Source organism: Silurus aristotelis (assembly GCF_946808225.1).
Source record: "Silurus aristotelis genome assembly, chromosome: 21".
NCBI lineage: Eukaryota > Metazoa > Chordata > Actinopteri > Siluriformes > Siluridae > Silurus > Silurus aristotelis.
Window position 1 is genome coordinate 6,779,875 of NC_139594.1, and position 16,998 is coordinate 6,796,872.

Sequence of the window (16,998 nt, forward strand, 5' to 3'; positions counted from 1 at the left end):
ATTATTGTCCTTTGTGTACATGCTGTTACTGCTGCTTTCAGATCAGCCTGGCAAGACTCTTTCAGTAACCGCTGGCTTCTTTTCTTACTTTCATTAGTTCACAGATGAATGTTCATGGCTCCATGAACGCTCCACTGCTATATTATCGAGCCAATTGTACAGAAAGAGAAGTTGAAGGTCTTTGCTATGGCTCTGTAGCTCTGAGTTTTTTTTTTCCATTTGCCATGATTGCTACTTCTAGCTCCCACCTGTAGGCGACGTCTTTTATAACCACACCAGGTGCAATTTGTATGTGAATATCTGTCTTTTTTCTGCCGCAATTATATCTTGAACTCCAAAGTGTTATTTAATCATTGCATATATATTTTACCAGACTTTTTTTTCTTATTACGCTCATGAATGTGTTTTTGTTCATATCTCTATGTACTGTACAAAGTACTTTGTAAAGTTTTAAAGTGGATATATTCACTGGACGTACATTAACTAATCATCATTTCTTCACAATTGAATCCATGTGGAATGTATGGATGGATTGGTGCTGCTGGTTCATACACACTAAGTCACACAAGTGACCAACACATGCACACACATGCACACTTTCGAGAGCAGCTCCTTTCATGTTGCTAGGAAACAGACTCTCTCCATAAAGCCAATTCATTCTTATTATGTGTTTTGATTTATTTATTTTGATTATTCAGTAGATGTATGAAAGGGTGAGTATGTGAGCACAGATGAGTAAGGTGATCATAGATATAAGATAACATAGTATAATATAAGATATATTTATAAATATGAGTGAGCTTCTCTCTCTCACACACACACACACACACACACACACACACACACACACACACACACACACACACACACACATGTCTGGACTTCAGATGAAGTGCACAAATTGAGATTTGCACTTATGAGGGTTCCTTCTGATATTAAATGTTAAGTGTGCAATAACCATTCTTCAAGCTGGCTAGCATTTGGAGAAAATTATTTTTTGCAGGTTATTACAGAAAATAAAAGTAACACTTGCCCACACAACAGGAAATAAAATTTGGATGGAATTCATTTCCTTTAGATCCTGTATGGCATTATAGCATGCTGCCTGTGATTTAAATGATCTCTAAGGTTGTGGTTCATTCCACTTCTCTCACCTCACCTTCTCTCATCCAACCAGGACTACTTCAAATCCTAAAAATACTGACCTTTCCCTTTGAGACATTTATCTTTTCTTGTATCGCAGATCCAAGGGCTCACTTTCCTGTTATCTGACTCCATTATACAAATGTTGAATAGTATACGTGTATACTCCATCTCCATACCACCCTGTCTTCTACATCTCCCACTTTCTAACCAACTACCTGCATGTCTTCCATAAACCACATCCATAAACCTCCTCCTTCTTCTTTCCTCCTTCCTGGCAGCTCCATCCTCAGCATTCTCCCACCGATATACCCCATGTCCCTCTTCTGCACATTTCCAAACCATCTCAATCTCGCCTCCCTCACTTTGTCTCCAAAACGTCCTACATGCGCTATCCCTCTAATAAACCAATTTCTAATCCTGTCTATCCTCATCACTCCCAAAGAAAACCTCAACATCTTCAGCTCTGCTACCTCCAGCTCCACCTCCTGTCTTTTACTCAATGCCACTGTCTCTAAACCATACAACATCACAGGTCACACCACAGTCCTATAAACTTTTCCTTTTACTCTCGCAGATACTCTTCTATCACAAATCACTCCTGCTATCACTCTTCTCCACCCACTCCACCCTGCCTGCACTCTTTTCTTTACTTCTCTAAGACACTCTCCATTACTTTGCACTGTTGATCCCAGGTACCTGAACTCCTCCACCTTCTCCACCTCTTCTCCCTGCAACCACACCACTCCACTGCCCTCCCACTCATTCACACTTATGTACTCTGTCATAAAATATGTATAGTTTAGGAAACTATATTAATATAAAAAATATTACAGTTTGCTGTTGCCTGTACTGTGTCTTGGTCTTTATTCTAGTAATGAAACAGGAATACAATTTGTAAAATTTGTTTTGTTCCTGGAAGTCTCTGAAATTACCATCCTAATTCATCAACAAAACAGTACCTAAGAAAGATGGCTTGCTATTTTAGGGAGCAATAAATAGGTGCAAACACTGTTAAGGGTTATTTAGTTGAACTGCAATTAGGGAAATGGAAACTGAATTAACAAAAAAACCCCACAAACAACAACAAACCAGCCAGTACTGGAGTCCTTTAATTTAGTTTTATCCCTAATGTCAGGCCATTGATTATGAACCCTGCCTGAATTAAATAAGGTGGTTAAGGCCGTTACAGTTCCCTGTTCCCTTATTATTAAAAGGATATGAAATACAATTTATGTCAGTTCACCTTCAAGAGAAATAACAAGTCCTGGTATATGATATAATGAAATTGGCAATTTTTAGAAAAAGAGTCTGCACTTCTATAAAGGCAGACAAGCAGAATCATTATTATCATCATCATCAATATCATCAACAACAATCATCTAAAACGAGGTGCTTTTTGCATCTTAGTAATCGCTATATGTTCCATAATGCAGGAAGCCTATTATCTGCCTGTTGACTAATTTTGTGTTAAAGCCAGGAAAACTTCAGGTAACAACCAACCACCAATAACGCTCACCCAACCCCCAACATAGCATAGAAATGCCCCCACCATCACCACCACCACACACACACACACACACACAAACACACACAAACATACACATACACATACACACACACACACACACATATACACATACTGATACCAGTGGACCTGAAAACAAATTGCCCAGTCGAGTTCTTGAGGTGAGCAAATTGCTGTCTAGAAAGAACGCAAGTCAGCTCCTTATGATCAAAGCAGAACTTAAGCAGGAGAGAAGCAGATCTCTAAAATACAAAAGAATATGGATAACGAATCTCCAACTATAACAACAGTCTCTATTCTTTCTGCATGTGGAAATTTATCTCCATAAAATCATTCCAAACATAGCTGTCAGGACTGGGGACCTTTCCTAAGCACTGCTCTGGGTCTTCTAGGCTGCACATTCTCTTAATTGCATAATGTTAATATGCAAGCATCTGGGTCAGGACATTAGATTTCACTGACACTAACGAAGGATACGAGCCTCCTGAAATTGTAATGAAGGCGGCTGCATCACCTGCATCCTAATGCACTAAACTATCATTTTGGTATAGGTTACAACTTCAAGCTGATCCAAACCAAGAATGAGTGAGTTTGGTGCAGGGGGCAGATCTATCGGGGTGGCACGGGGTGGCATCTGCCACCTTGTAAAAAAGCATTGGCACCTCATTTGGCAAACCAGCACTGGTATCACATAGTATAAAATATACATTTAATCAGTTTCCTCGACCGATTTACAGCAGAGGCGCTTCAATTCGATGAAAAAAAAACATTTACCTGTAAATACTGGCAAAAAATCTTGTGTTTTTTAAAAACGTAGCCCAAACAAACGACTCTTATGAACTGCTCTGTTTTAGTGAATCAAACACATTCAATGCAACCAGCCTGATCAATAATCACAAACAAATGACTTTAACCAGCTCTTTTAAAGAATCGAAGCATTTGTATAAGTTAAATATACCTAATCGTTTCATTTCATTTATGTCTTTCCAATCCAGATATCAGCTTCAGGTAAAGTCAATCACACTTCAGTCTTTTTTACATTTTTATAGAACAATATAAAAATGTGTGCCCTACTGAATATGTATATCTTTCCTTGAATCAAACACAAGAATTATGCTAGGATGCTTGCTTACATGTTGCCACCCCTCCCTATTCTTGTGCCTTTTCCTTGCCACCCCATAAATAATTTTCTAGATCTGCCCCTGGTTTGGTTATAAATGAGTGATTTGCAGGAGAAATAATGATCCCTCGTATGAAAAAGTCCTTGTATATGCAATAAGCCGGTTAAGCTAATCACTCAACATGTGCTTTCTTTGATACCCTTTTGATAAAGACACTCATTCTTTTGATAAATACACTAATTATTTTTAAAATAGGTGTGCACATCGAAGCAGGCAGAAGAGGCAGTCATGCCAATCTCACAGACAGGACCAGACATTGACCACACTTATCTGCCAAGGATTTTAAGCACAGAGCCAAGGTGAATGAAAATACACCAAATCAAGCACAAATTAATAATTTATTTTTATTCGGAGGAAGACTAATTTCTCCTAGACAGACAACAGGCACTTATAAAAAAAATTATAAAATGTCTCTTATTTTTAGGAGCACCTGCAATAAATAAAAAAACTCTCCACATTCTTGGTTGCTATAGAAACCTCAAGGTTAATTTGCCTTTACTTTCAATACTGACATGAGCCATGATGAAAATAAAACAAATCAAGGAAGACTCAGACAGAGTGGCTGAATAAAAAAAAGAAGCAGAAGAAGAAGGAGAAAAAGAAGAAGAAAGCCATTTTGCTTTAATCCACCTGTGTTTGCTCAACAAGTTGTTCTCATTTGCTGAAATTACTCATGAACAAACATAACCAGCTCTCATTTAATCTCACCCAGATTCTGATTTAGGCTAATTAAGATGTCTATTTGTCTGGAAAATAAAAAGCCTGACAAGCTCGAAATGGTGCATACGCTATGTTCTTGGCATCGTCTTTGCTTAGAGAATAATCACAGTTTATGTTGTTTTGAATCGTCTACATGAGCAGAATATAATTACGTAGACGTTATATCTCAAAAGATTTTTTCAATTTTCTCTCATTTTATTTCCACGTGTGTTCCCGTGGCTCCCACATCACATTTTCCTTTCTACTTCATCTGTACTATCTAGAAATGATCTGAAGCTGAAAGATTAAAGGTTGCTAACTCTCCCAACTAATGAGCTGCAAAAAGTGATTGTAACTTAATCCTGACCAAAGCCTGGTTTCTGAGCGGTATTCAAAAACACCAGTTAATCTAAAATGTGCAATAGCGAGGTGTCGAGAATTGAGTCCCTTCCAAAGCATGAATACAGTAAAGGCCCAGTGGGCGTCTGTGAGGTCTGTGATTTAGTGTCCGACTCGCTGACAGTCATCCTGCCATCTGTTTTGATAGGTGGGGGAAAGTAAATACATCAACACAAACCGTGACTACAAGCGACAGTACAATTTTGGGGGAAAGTGACAGATCCGGTTCTCTACATGCACATGTATTACTGATGGTAAGATTCACTGATTCGCATCGGTGCATTGATATAACACTTAACAATGTGTTGATTTAAAAATATGTGCATCGACAGACATACATGGCAGAGGTAGAGCTGCATCAATGTCTGGTTTTATTCAGTCATTTTTCTTTTTTTTCTCTTTGCACTACAAAGGACTGTATGTAAAAAGGACCATGTCTTAGAAGTCAGAAGGCACTTAAATAGATTTTATGATTTGCTGTCTGTCTGACCCAAAGAAATAAAGGCAAACTATCTGTACCATATTAAATTGCAGAGCATCAGATTTTTTCCATTGCATTGTATTGCACTGAATCGCGTTGTGTTAAATCGAGTCGAAATCGGATCGCACTGCATCGTAATAGGGGCGAATCGTATCGCATTGCATAGGTAGCTGCTTCATATTGTATCGCTGGCTGTGCATCGAGATGTGAATTGCATCGACCTCATTTATAGAGATTTACATTTACGCAATTTAGCAGACGCTCTTATCCTGTGCGACGTACAAAAGTGCTTTGAGACTCTATCAATGAATAAATCAACACTGGTTCGCTAGATTACAAACTTAAGAGCCGATCAGCCTATAACTCTGTTGAGAGGAATCATAACACCCTTTTTTTCTTCAATTAAAATGCCCATTCCTAACATGTATGGTGGATGCACATCCCTAACATGTTTGGTGCAGACTCACCCAAAGGGGACCCTGTCAGATTTGCGTGGGAGTGTGGGCGGGCTGGCGGTGGCAGGTGGAGGCTCCCTCCTGCTCCTCAGGGACTGGCTCCTCTGCACCTGCCTCAGCACACTGCTCTTTAGATCCAGCAGCGTCGACATTGCTCGTTCACCACCTGTGACAGAAACATAGCAATTCGTATGAGCGACATCTTTTTTTTTCTGCATTTCCATTGCTTTCTCTGAATTGGATGGAAACAAAAGCAATTAACCCGATGTCCACTTTGCTGACCAACCTTTTGACTGGCACGCAGAGAATATAATGAATAATTACTGTAATCACAGGCCTGCATCCAGTTCCGCATGCATTCTGTGCAGAGCATCGCAGAGATCCTGCGTGGTGTTAATTGACGTGTGTGTGCCAGGCACATTTGTCTGTGCCACAGTGAGTGATCAGTGGTGTAAGATCAAAAGGCAGCAATTACGCACCACCTCCATTACGCTTGCAGAATTCTGACTAATCCGTTTTCCAAATGCGAGGAGTTCAGTACACTCCTGAAATCCTGTGTATCTGTGTATCTGTATAAGTGCATTCTTAGAAAGAAAAATAATTGCTTTCTGAATCTGTCTTAACAGAGTATTTAGACATGTGGGCATTCAGATCTATGTGTGAATATGGTGTATGTTTAAAAAGCTGTATCTTCGATGTTTCCGAATGACAAGAAAAAGGTACGGTTTAGTACCTGATTTCTTCCTGCATGTTTTCATTCTCCTTCACCTACAGTGTGCGAGCACTGTGAGGAGCAATGTGTGACAGGGCAAAGCAACATAAAAGGAAGAAGCAAAGTAAAGAGCAATGAAAGGAATGATTCAAAGAAAGAGAGAAATGAAGAAGATGACAATTACAAGGGTTTTTTGATGAACCGAGACGTCTCTAATAGACACGCAAACACCCTTTTCAGAGAACTGACAGTAAAACGTTCTCTTCTGTTAAACCTAAAGGTTATGGGGAGGAGCTCGGAAGCCTACTCACGCTTCATCATCTACATGACGACTGCATAAGAGGAAATAGAAAAAAAGAAGCACAAAAGACAACAATCACTTGGAGGGCATTTAGAGTCTATCCGAGAGCTCCACAGGCCGACTGACGAGATTTGGGGTTTTCAATTAACTCTACTGCAAAAAGGTAGTCTACAAGTTATGTAAAATCTTCGTCATAAACTCATGCAGATACAAGTTAAGAGCTTATGTTAATGAACCTGCAGCTGGCAAATATCAAATAGTGATGAGTCGTATACGAACGATTCATTCATTTTGAACGAGTCCTTAATGCGACTCAGAAGTCTCAAAAAGTTATTTTTTACTGGATGCACATGAGCAAAGCATCACAAATCTCTGCAGGCTGTGTACAGGAAACAGGATTAAGTCTTTCGTTCATTTATCATGTGAGTCCCATAGATGATATGCAGTGCATTACACAGGAAACAGAATTGAGTAGAGTCTTATGAGTCTCATGAGTCCTCTGGTCTGAGTCAATTGTTCTGTTGTCACTTGACTCCGATTGACGATTTGCTACACAATGCTAAAGATCAGTTATTTTTAGTTCAATTTTTTTTTTTTTATCATTGCTACGATTAATTATAGGAGTCACGTGAAACAATAGCAAACGATACGGACCAGAAGATATGAGAGGTGAGCTACTTATTCTGTTTATCATAATTTATCCTTAGCTTCATTGTCAAATTTTATATTATTGAAACTGTAGTCAAAGTTGGTGCATGTAGAAGTGTTGGGGGATCTGCTTATTGAAAATTATTGAAAATGTAACATTTTATTTTATTTTATTTGTGATCAAAGAAACGAAATAAACTAAATGGCTCAATAAAAGAATTGTTCATTTTGATGAAAGTGATTCAAAGAACCAAGTCACTAAAATGATCCGATCTTCCCTTCACTAATATCAAATCAATGAAATCATTTTAACACACACCAGAATCTGGTCCAATATTACTTTGATGCTCCTAGTAAAGTTCATAGTTGAATGTTCCTGGGGTGCATATTATCCCTAAATGTCTCTAGATCTACTGAAGTCCAGGAGGTTTTTAAGTCAGCATTTCGACTTCCAGCTGCTGTACAGACGTGACATTTTCCCCATGATCCTCACGGCTGACCGGAAGCGAGGTCAACTTTGATTTGTTCAATATAAACAAACATCAGAAATGGCATTATTTATCCTGGGGGTTTGTTCTGACCTTCATTTTACGCCCTGTTTCCACCTGCTGCATCGATATCTGTAAATTTGCGCAGGTTAGCATCTGTTATTGAATTTTTTGTATTTTTTTTTAAGCCCTGAAAGCTTGCCTGCCTGATCCAAGATGTTTGTTTTAGAACAGGAACAGCAGTTGAGCATTTAAGCAAATGTGAAGCTCCAAGCCTCAATGCCATTAACCCAGCGAGACAAAGTGCAAAGGCAACAGCACTCCACACCACCCTAATAGAAGTGGACGTGCATTAAGAAAGGTCAGGTTCCCAGAGTGAGCTGCACAGTTTTCTCTCACCTAATAGCTCTAAAAAGAGAAAAAAACAAAAGAAAACAAGAAAGAGAAAGAGAAAGAGAAATTTAGACAATTCACCGGAATTGTATAGCTACTTAGAATCTGTAGTTTTGAGGTCATGAGTGCTATCAGTGGCAATCAGCAAAGAAACTGTAAGCAGCTGCCTTCAAGGCAAACCGGTTTAAATTAGGCATCGCTCAAACCAGACCGGGTGTCACTGTGTCTTAGCCGTCAACCCCCGTGAAAGCTGCCGTGCCACCCAACACATGGCACCAACTGCCAGGGGAGCACTGGCACAAAAACAAAAGTACAAATACTGGCTTCAACAGCCTTTGCACGTGCACACACATTCAATCCTGGCCATTTGAATGACAGTGATGCTTAGCAGAGTATCTTCAATGAGAGACAGCCAGGCAGCCCCAGCTTCAACTGCTAGGGATGGAGGGGTCTCTATGGTAACGGCTGAGCCAGAAGCAGGTACACAGGAATCCACACAGAACAGACTTTGCGCTATTATATCAGTATTTACGAAGGTAGTAAGTAAGCCGAGAAAAAAGGAGACACCCTGGATCTTCGGGAACAATTAGTCTTTTTGAGGGAATTTCAAAGAAGTCCTCTTTATCAATCGTGTCAGCAAGGCTGCTTTTTATGGTTTCTAGCTGTACTTCCAAAGCTTCTTTCACGGTACTCAAATTGATATGTGGCATGGATTTGGCAAGATAGAGGCAGCCGTTATCATTGGAAAAACCCACCACCCCATGCCATGCTGATCATTCGTACGGCTTAACCTACCGGTCTCTGTCAAATGAAATCAGCCAAGGCTCCTGCATAATCCTCTCATTGGGCTGACAAGCTGAAGTCAGCAGCACATATTCCTTTCAGTCTTATGTGCTTACAGTCGGGAGCGAATTTTTCCTGACATGATGTGACATCTAAAGTGAGAAAGCTTTCACACAACCAGTCTTCTTAATTTGTTATTTGTCTTTGAAGGCACAAAGAGTGGTGTGGCGTTCAAGACAACCAGCAAGCTAATCCTAATCATGCAGTGATCTCAGATATTGTGTATTAATTAAATCGCCCAAAGTTAAAAACAAATCTCCTACTTAGTTAATATTTAACACAATTTTCTGAGCAGCTGATCAGGTTTATATTTCACTGCAAGTTGTATGCTGTATATAACTATGTGACAAATAAAATCTTGAATATTTAAATCTGACTCTTATTAATTAGCCCTGCTTTCTGTATCATTTCAGTATTGGTGCTGTTTGCGCAGTCCTCCACAACCTAATTCAACAGGCATATCATTTTCCCCAATTATTAACAACGAGGCCTGTGATTGTGGTAAATGCCAATTGTCCTCTATCAGTCCTAACGCTTTCAGGATAAACAGCACTGCTGAAGTCAAGCCAGTGCTTCTAGAATGTGGAAAACGTCCCAAATGTCACATAGTCGTTTTTTTTATTCTGAGCCACCAAACAGTGGCACCAAAAAGGTCAACAGTGGGGTGGGGATTTAGCCCAAGCCGTACCCAAATCGTACATGCAAACATTTTGACCTTCAAGCCACTCACCAGATAACCTAATCAAATCAGGTCTTAAAAAAACACAACACCTTAATCAGACTGCACAAAACCCCTTAAAAAGTGCTCGAAGGGCTGGCACACTTGACTCAGGGTGATGGGTCAGACTATGTGTTTTTTGATCCCATTGATGGCACCATTGTGCACGAGAATGAGCCAGTGCCACCATCTGTTTTTAAACCTAAGTAGCACTTAATAGACATACCCATTATCATGCAATTCTCAAATTACAAGGGAACGGTTGTGGGATAAATAGTGGATCTCTCATATAAACCTTACCTTATCCAGGTTTGGTTTCTGTGCTTTACTATATCAATATGAAATATATATAATTATACCTAAATAGCAGTCATTAGCAGTTTTCCAATCAGCCAATCACATTTCAGCAGTGCAATAAATTAAATAATGTAGATACAGGTCAAGAGCTTCAGGAATAAACATCAGAATAGGAAAAGAAAGTGTTATTTTTGTAGCCTTACTGTGAAATGGTTGATGTCAGGTGGGTCAGTTTGAGTATTTCAGAAAGTGCTGATCTCCTGGGTGAGTTGGTGTCCCTGATAGGCTGGGATTCCTGTACTTAGCTGACAGGAGTGGAACCTGATGAGGTCTCCTACAGTTATAGCATTCAGGTTTGGATGTTTTTATGTGTTCTAAACTATAATCTAATCTACTATAATTATCATCAAGGTGATTCAGTCTGCAGACCATCTGCTCACTAGATGTTTTTTTGCATCATTCTGTGTAAACTCTAAAGAAAGGTGCTTCATACTTGTCACAAGTACGTTACAGCACAGTGAAATTCTTTCTTTGCATATACTAGCACCACTAGGAGCTGGGATCAGAGTACAGGGTCAACCATGATACAGTGCTCCTGGAGTGTAGAGGGTTAAGGGCCTTGCTTAAGGGCCCCAAGGGTGGCAGCTTGGCTTGAGCCCTGACATTGAGATCAGTAAGCCTGAGCCTTAACCACTGAGCTACCACATCCACATTTCTACACACAGTAATGTGTAAAAATTCAGCAGGAGGTGAGCAGTTTCTAAAACTCTGAAACCAGTCCTTCTGGTACCAACAACCATTCTGATGTTTGATGTGAACTTAAACTCTTGACTTATTAACTTAACTCTGATTAGAGTGAGTAGACTGATTAGAGTGCATGTATGTATATATACTATTTTTATTACATTGCACACTGATTTGGAATCAGGTGCTGGATAAATATTGTTGATTGGTGCAAGTTTGGTATAAAACACTGTAAGATTTGGTCAGGCATGTAGCACGGAACTACAGCGCTTATCATTAAGATCAATAAGCAGATAAAGACTATAATCCCCAGGGCTGCGATAAAAGTTCCAAAAGAGCGTTTGGGATTTGGTGCTCCTTTAAATCCTTGCTCCCCCATTCCTATCTCCAACCATGATCGAACCAAACGTCAGCCATGATACCACTCACGCTTCGCAATGGAGATCGATTTACCGAGCAAGAGCTGTCAGTCTGATCACGAGAGAAAAGAAAGTAAGAATACGAAGTGCTGTTAGCTGTTTAGATTCACTATCATTAGAGTCGTGAGAAAGAAAATGCTGAAGGGCAGTCTGACACGCCTTTTTACTGTTACAAATTAGAATGGCATTTGACGCTCATCTTTTTGAGAGTGCAGTGTAATTGATTTTGATAGAAATAGACAGCCAGTGGAACTTGCATTTTCGCTGATTCTTGCCTGCAGCTGTGGTGAGATGGTAGCTTTTGTAAACGACTCAAGCCCACATCAACTGCTATTGTCTGCCTCTGCTGAATAGAATGGTACTCATTCAGAGTGTCAAGAAGATAGCACAATATATAATGAACTATGTTACTGTTTAAACGTGATTGAAAGGTTGTAAGTTTGAATATTAATATCATTATGCTGCCATTGCTGGGACCTTTAGCAAGGCCCTTAGCCCTCAACTGCTCAATTAGCTAAACAGAAGTCACTTTCAATAACGGTTTCTACCAAATCACGTTTTTGACTAATTCTGCACAGAAAAAATCAAGACTCCTGTTTAAGCTGAATCAGTGAATGTTATTCTCTGATAAAAAGCCTATTTTGAATAACTGACAGCGTGCTGTGGGAAGCTTTTTACACTTGGTTCATTTAATTTCTGGAAATATCTTTTTAATGCTAATAGATCATATGGTAAATCGTGTTCTAATAAATTATATAGCTACATGGCATCCTAAAAACAGTTAAGAGTTTCCTGTTCCGATGCATTAATTAAACTGAAAATACTCATCATCTAACATTAGCACTGGTGATCAACTTCTCAACTCAACCAGTGATATAATCGACACCAAACGAGCTCTATAGAGTGTCCTGAAATTGAGACTTAAATCTATTACACACATGAGCGTTGATTAAAATGGTCATGGATGTCCGATGGTGATGCGTTTACAACTAATAGAATATATCCACTGTACAAGTTGGTAATATTGCTATTCCCAGAGAGCTCCACTTTCCAGTAGGTGTTCTACACTAATTACTGAAGTGATTTGTTAGATTATAAAATAACCTTGAACTGTGTTATGAATTATGTTTTTGGGGAAAAAAAGGATAAAGTTTCAGTATAAAGTGAAAACGTATCTTATTATATTACAAAATGTTGCAATACAATCCACTGCCACACTATTGAAACATGCAGTTAAACTGCTATCATCATTACAGCTCAGTTGTTCCATAGCCAGGTAGGTGTTATTCCCTCATTATTTCACTTACAAGTAAACAGATAAAAGGAATAGAGTTGACTTCAAGTGTGGCATCTGCTTTCAGAATCTGTTGCTGGTAACTTACATGAAGTCCTTAAAAACATCTTTTAAAAAAAAGGGAACACTGGTGAGCTCAGGAACTCCAAAAGACAGATGACAAGAATTCTTGTGAAATAATCCCTTCACAACAGTTTGCCAGATTAAGAATACCCTCCAGGATGTACCCTCCAGGGAGTATCAGTGTCAAAGGCAACAATCAAGAAAAGACTTCAACTGAGTAAATCTTACAGCGGGTTTACATCCTCTACACAAGATTATAGTGTGTTATGAATAAACTAATGAAGCATGTGATTTCTACATGATATAATCACTCTCTTCTCTTTTCTTTTTATATTTGATCTCATTCCCCTCTCTTCTCTTCTCTTCTCTTCTCTTCTCTTCTCTTCTCTTCTCTTCTCCTCTTCTCTCTTCTCTTATTTCTTCTCATTTCGCCTCTTCTCTTCTTTTCTCTTTTCTTTTCTCTTCTCTTCTCTTCTCGTCTTATTTCTTCTCATTTCTTCTCATGTTACCTCTTCTCTTCTCTCCTCTTCTCTTCTCGTCTCACTTTCTCGTCTAATTTGTCATCTTCTCTTCTTTTATATTTACTCTCATCCTCTTCTCTCATTTTCTTTTCCTCTCTTCTTTGCTCTTCTCTACTCTTATATTTGCTCTCATTCTATTCTTTCCTATTCTCTGTTCTCCACTTCTCTGTCATTCTCTTCTTTTTTTGTTCTCTTATCTTCCTATCTCTTCTCATCTCATCTCATCTCATCTCATCTCATCTCTTCTCTATTTTTATTCCTTCTTATTTCTCCCTTCTCTTCTCTCCTCTTCTCTTCTCTTCTCTTCTCTTCTCTTCTCTTATTTTATATTTGCTTTCATTCTCTTCTCTTCTTTCATTCTCTTCTCTCTTCTTTGTTCTTCTGTATTTTTATATTTGCTCTCATTTTATTGTCTCCTATTCTCATTTCTCATCTTCTGCTCTGTTCTGTTCTTTTCTTTTGTCTCCTCTTCTCTTCTCTTCTCTTCTCTTCTCTTCTCTTCTCTTCTCTTCTCTTCTCTTCTCTTCTCGTTTTCTTAAATATATTGTTCTTTACTCAAAAAGCCAATCAGAGAATGTTGACTGAACTGGAACATGCCTATGACCAATCACATGGCTCTGTTTAATTTTTCCAGTAAATCTTTTCACAATTCCCACATACATTTCACATTTGAGGGAGTTCTGATTTTACTCCCAGATTTAACTTTCCAGTTCCAGCATTTCAAACTGTCACCCACTCACTTTTATTCAGCTGTGTGGACACACTTCACCTCTTCACTAAATATTCTCCCACATATTCCCCATGTGGTTTGCTGTAATTCTCCACTGAAACAGAGACTTGTGGGAAAGAGACTTGTGGCTCTATGCAGACTTCAGTTCTCCTGACGCTTCAGTTGACACATATCACAAATCTTACCGATGCTTGACAACAATTTCTATGATTTATTTGTTAAACCTGTCAGTCTTGGTGCAAAATAGGCATCCCGAAAACTCGGAAAGAAGAGAATGTTGCAAAAGCTTTAAAGTATTTAGTTTCAGATGTTCAGTAATTCTTAGTTTGGGTTCAATTTTTACTGTGGAATAGCAAAAAAAAAAAAAAAACATAAGCAACAAATGCATAGTTTAAATTAAACTATTCCATGGTCAGGTTGGATACTCAAATCTGATTGGCTGGAAGATTGTTCCCATTATCCAGTCAGATTCGCACTCCAATTTGTCAATTTGAACCATGGTATAAGCAGGAAAATCCATTGTGAAGTGTTTGTTACACCATTTAAATACACCCTGCTTCATGTTCAGGTGGTTACTTACCTCTTAATGCATGTAGTGCATGTAATAAAACAGCATATCACACACACCTAGTTTTGCTATGGATTATCCCTTACTTAAACATATTTCTTCCATCTGTTTAGCACAAAACTGCATGTACGTTTCAGTTTCATCACAGTGTATCCGATCACACCTATGGAAACAGTAAGCTTGCTAAACTAGGTAGTATGGCAGGTTTCAGTTTCAGTAGTCCTATGTAGGGAAATACGGTTGGCTTGGCAACAAACCCTCCAGCTCATCCTCTCATGCCCCTTTCTAACAGTCCGTTACCAACAACAGCGTGCATTTCAAGTGCCTCATTTTCCCCATTGAAATAGATTTTGAGCTATAAGTTATGCTAATAAAAATGAACAGAAATGATACGTTATCAAATCACAGATCTTTTTTTCATTATGAGTAGAAAATAAACAAACAAACAAACAAACAAATAAATAAATGAAACATAAATAAATAAGAAAAACATCCAGAATTATTGGCATGCTCTTACATAAATAATATTTTTTTTTAATTATTATTATTCTGTGATATTTCATCATAAATTCTCAAGCAGTGCATGTTTACCAATCGCACAACTACAATTAATGTTTGTTAAACCCTCATCCAGACAGAATAATAGAACCAAACGTTTGTCAAGCAGGACTACTTGTTAATGCCCAAGTCTGTTGCTTTGCTTTGGAATTATGATTGTTGAGGATTTGTTAAGCCTCTGGGAGAGGCGACCATTTCTCACACAAAAATGTATTTGTCAAAAATTCATGATGCCATCAATAATGTGTTAAAAAACACCCCTGGATCACCAGGTCCAAAACATAAACAATCCACCCTTAGACACAGTTTTATCTTAGATTCCACCAAAAATGGCTATGCTCTCATCTGACCATACCACATGGTTCCATTTGGCATTATGGTAACACTTTCTTGTAAGATGCTGTCAGGAAAAGCTTCTTTCATGCAGCCTTTTCAAACAGCTTCCTGCCTAAAGCTGGATTGGGTTAACTTTTTGTGTGGAATAGCAAAAAAAATGTACAAACAGCAAATACAATAATGAAATTAGGCATGGTCAGTCTGAATACTTAAACTGATTGACTGAAAGGTAGTTTTCTCTCTCTCTCTCTCTCTCTCTCTCTCTCTCTCTCTCTCTCTCTTCACACATATATAAATTAATTATATTTATCCATTCAGTCAATTTTTTTCAAACATTAGCATCTTCAGCTTGTCAAACGTCCATGCTATAAGTTTGATAATCCATTGCTAGGTGTGTGTTACACATTTTGAATGTACTCTCCTTCATGTCATGTGACTAGTCGGCTTCATGTAATGCATTAAAATTGCATATCCCACACATAGTTTTGCTATTATCCCTTACTGCTGCTGCAACACATACAGTAGCAACAAAGTGACCATAAATCATTCACTTTCACTGAGAACTGGTGACTTCCGTTAACATGAGCATCATCTAATACATGTGGGCGTGTTCAACAAAACAACAAAAGTGAGAAAAATGTAACTGCAAATATGGAGCAACTTAGGGCAATAAGAGTGAAGACAGTAAAGCTTATGTGATTCAACTCCTGATTTGTGGAATGAAAAGCAGTTACTATGGCAACCAGTTGTTGGACCACCTACTGGCGGCTTCATGGGAATGTGAATGTAGCTTAGTAGTTGCTTTTGCACTTTAACAACCATGAGAATTAAACTTGATCTTTGTGCTGGACTTGTCCTCACTTCTCACTGTGCATTCATGCATCACATGTACATGCATCCAGGTAATAATAGGTTTTTAACAGTCCAACATTTCCAACAAGAGTTTATTGATGTCAATGATTATGATAAATATAATAACTTTTCACATTGCATTGTACAGGTCAACAAGTAATATTTTATATTGAAAGCTCTTTTGTTTGAATCATTATGATGAATTGCAAAGAATTGTTTTTATGTACTGTATACAACACTATATCCTGTAAAGGTTTCTAACATTTGCAATTTTTTTAAAAGATTAAGAATTAGTTGATTAGATTTTTTTTATGTTGAATAATTCTGAGAAATTTCATAAGACCATTTCCCCAAGGGTGCCAATGTTGCTGGAGCTGGCTGCGAGCTTCATGATAGATCAAACTTATGCAACGTTATTCATGCAAAATATTATCTATAAAATCAGTCTTGTAGACACTTGTTATTTCAGTTATTTATGTGTATATGTATAATAAATGTATTATTAGATATTTTGAAAATAAACAACATCTGGGCAAAACAGCACTTTTACTTTAACAGCAAAGAATTACAAAAGAAAAATCACATTTTTAATGGTTTTTTTTTCATGTTTGTGCTGTGGCTTTGTGC

At 38.2% G+C, this 16,998-nt stretch overlaps 1 protein-coding gene across 1 annotated transcript in view; it reads right to left on the reverse strand.

The window, feature by feature from the left end:
* baiap3 (BAI1 associated protein 3) overlaps positions 1-16,998 on the reverse strand; it is a 48,100-nt gene that overhangs the window by 29,789 nt on the left and 1,313 nt on the right. Inside the window, exon 2 of the mRNA XM_083524355.1 lies at positions 5,899-6,052. Coding sequence (XP_083380481.1) covers positions 5,899-6,038 — 140 coding nt within the window. The 5' untranslated portion in view covers positions 6,039-6,052. The remainder of the gene's footprint in view (positions 1-5,898; positions 6,053-16,998) is intronic.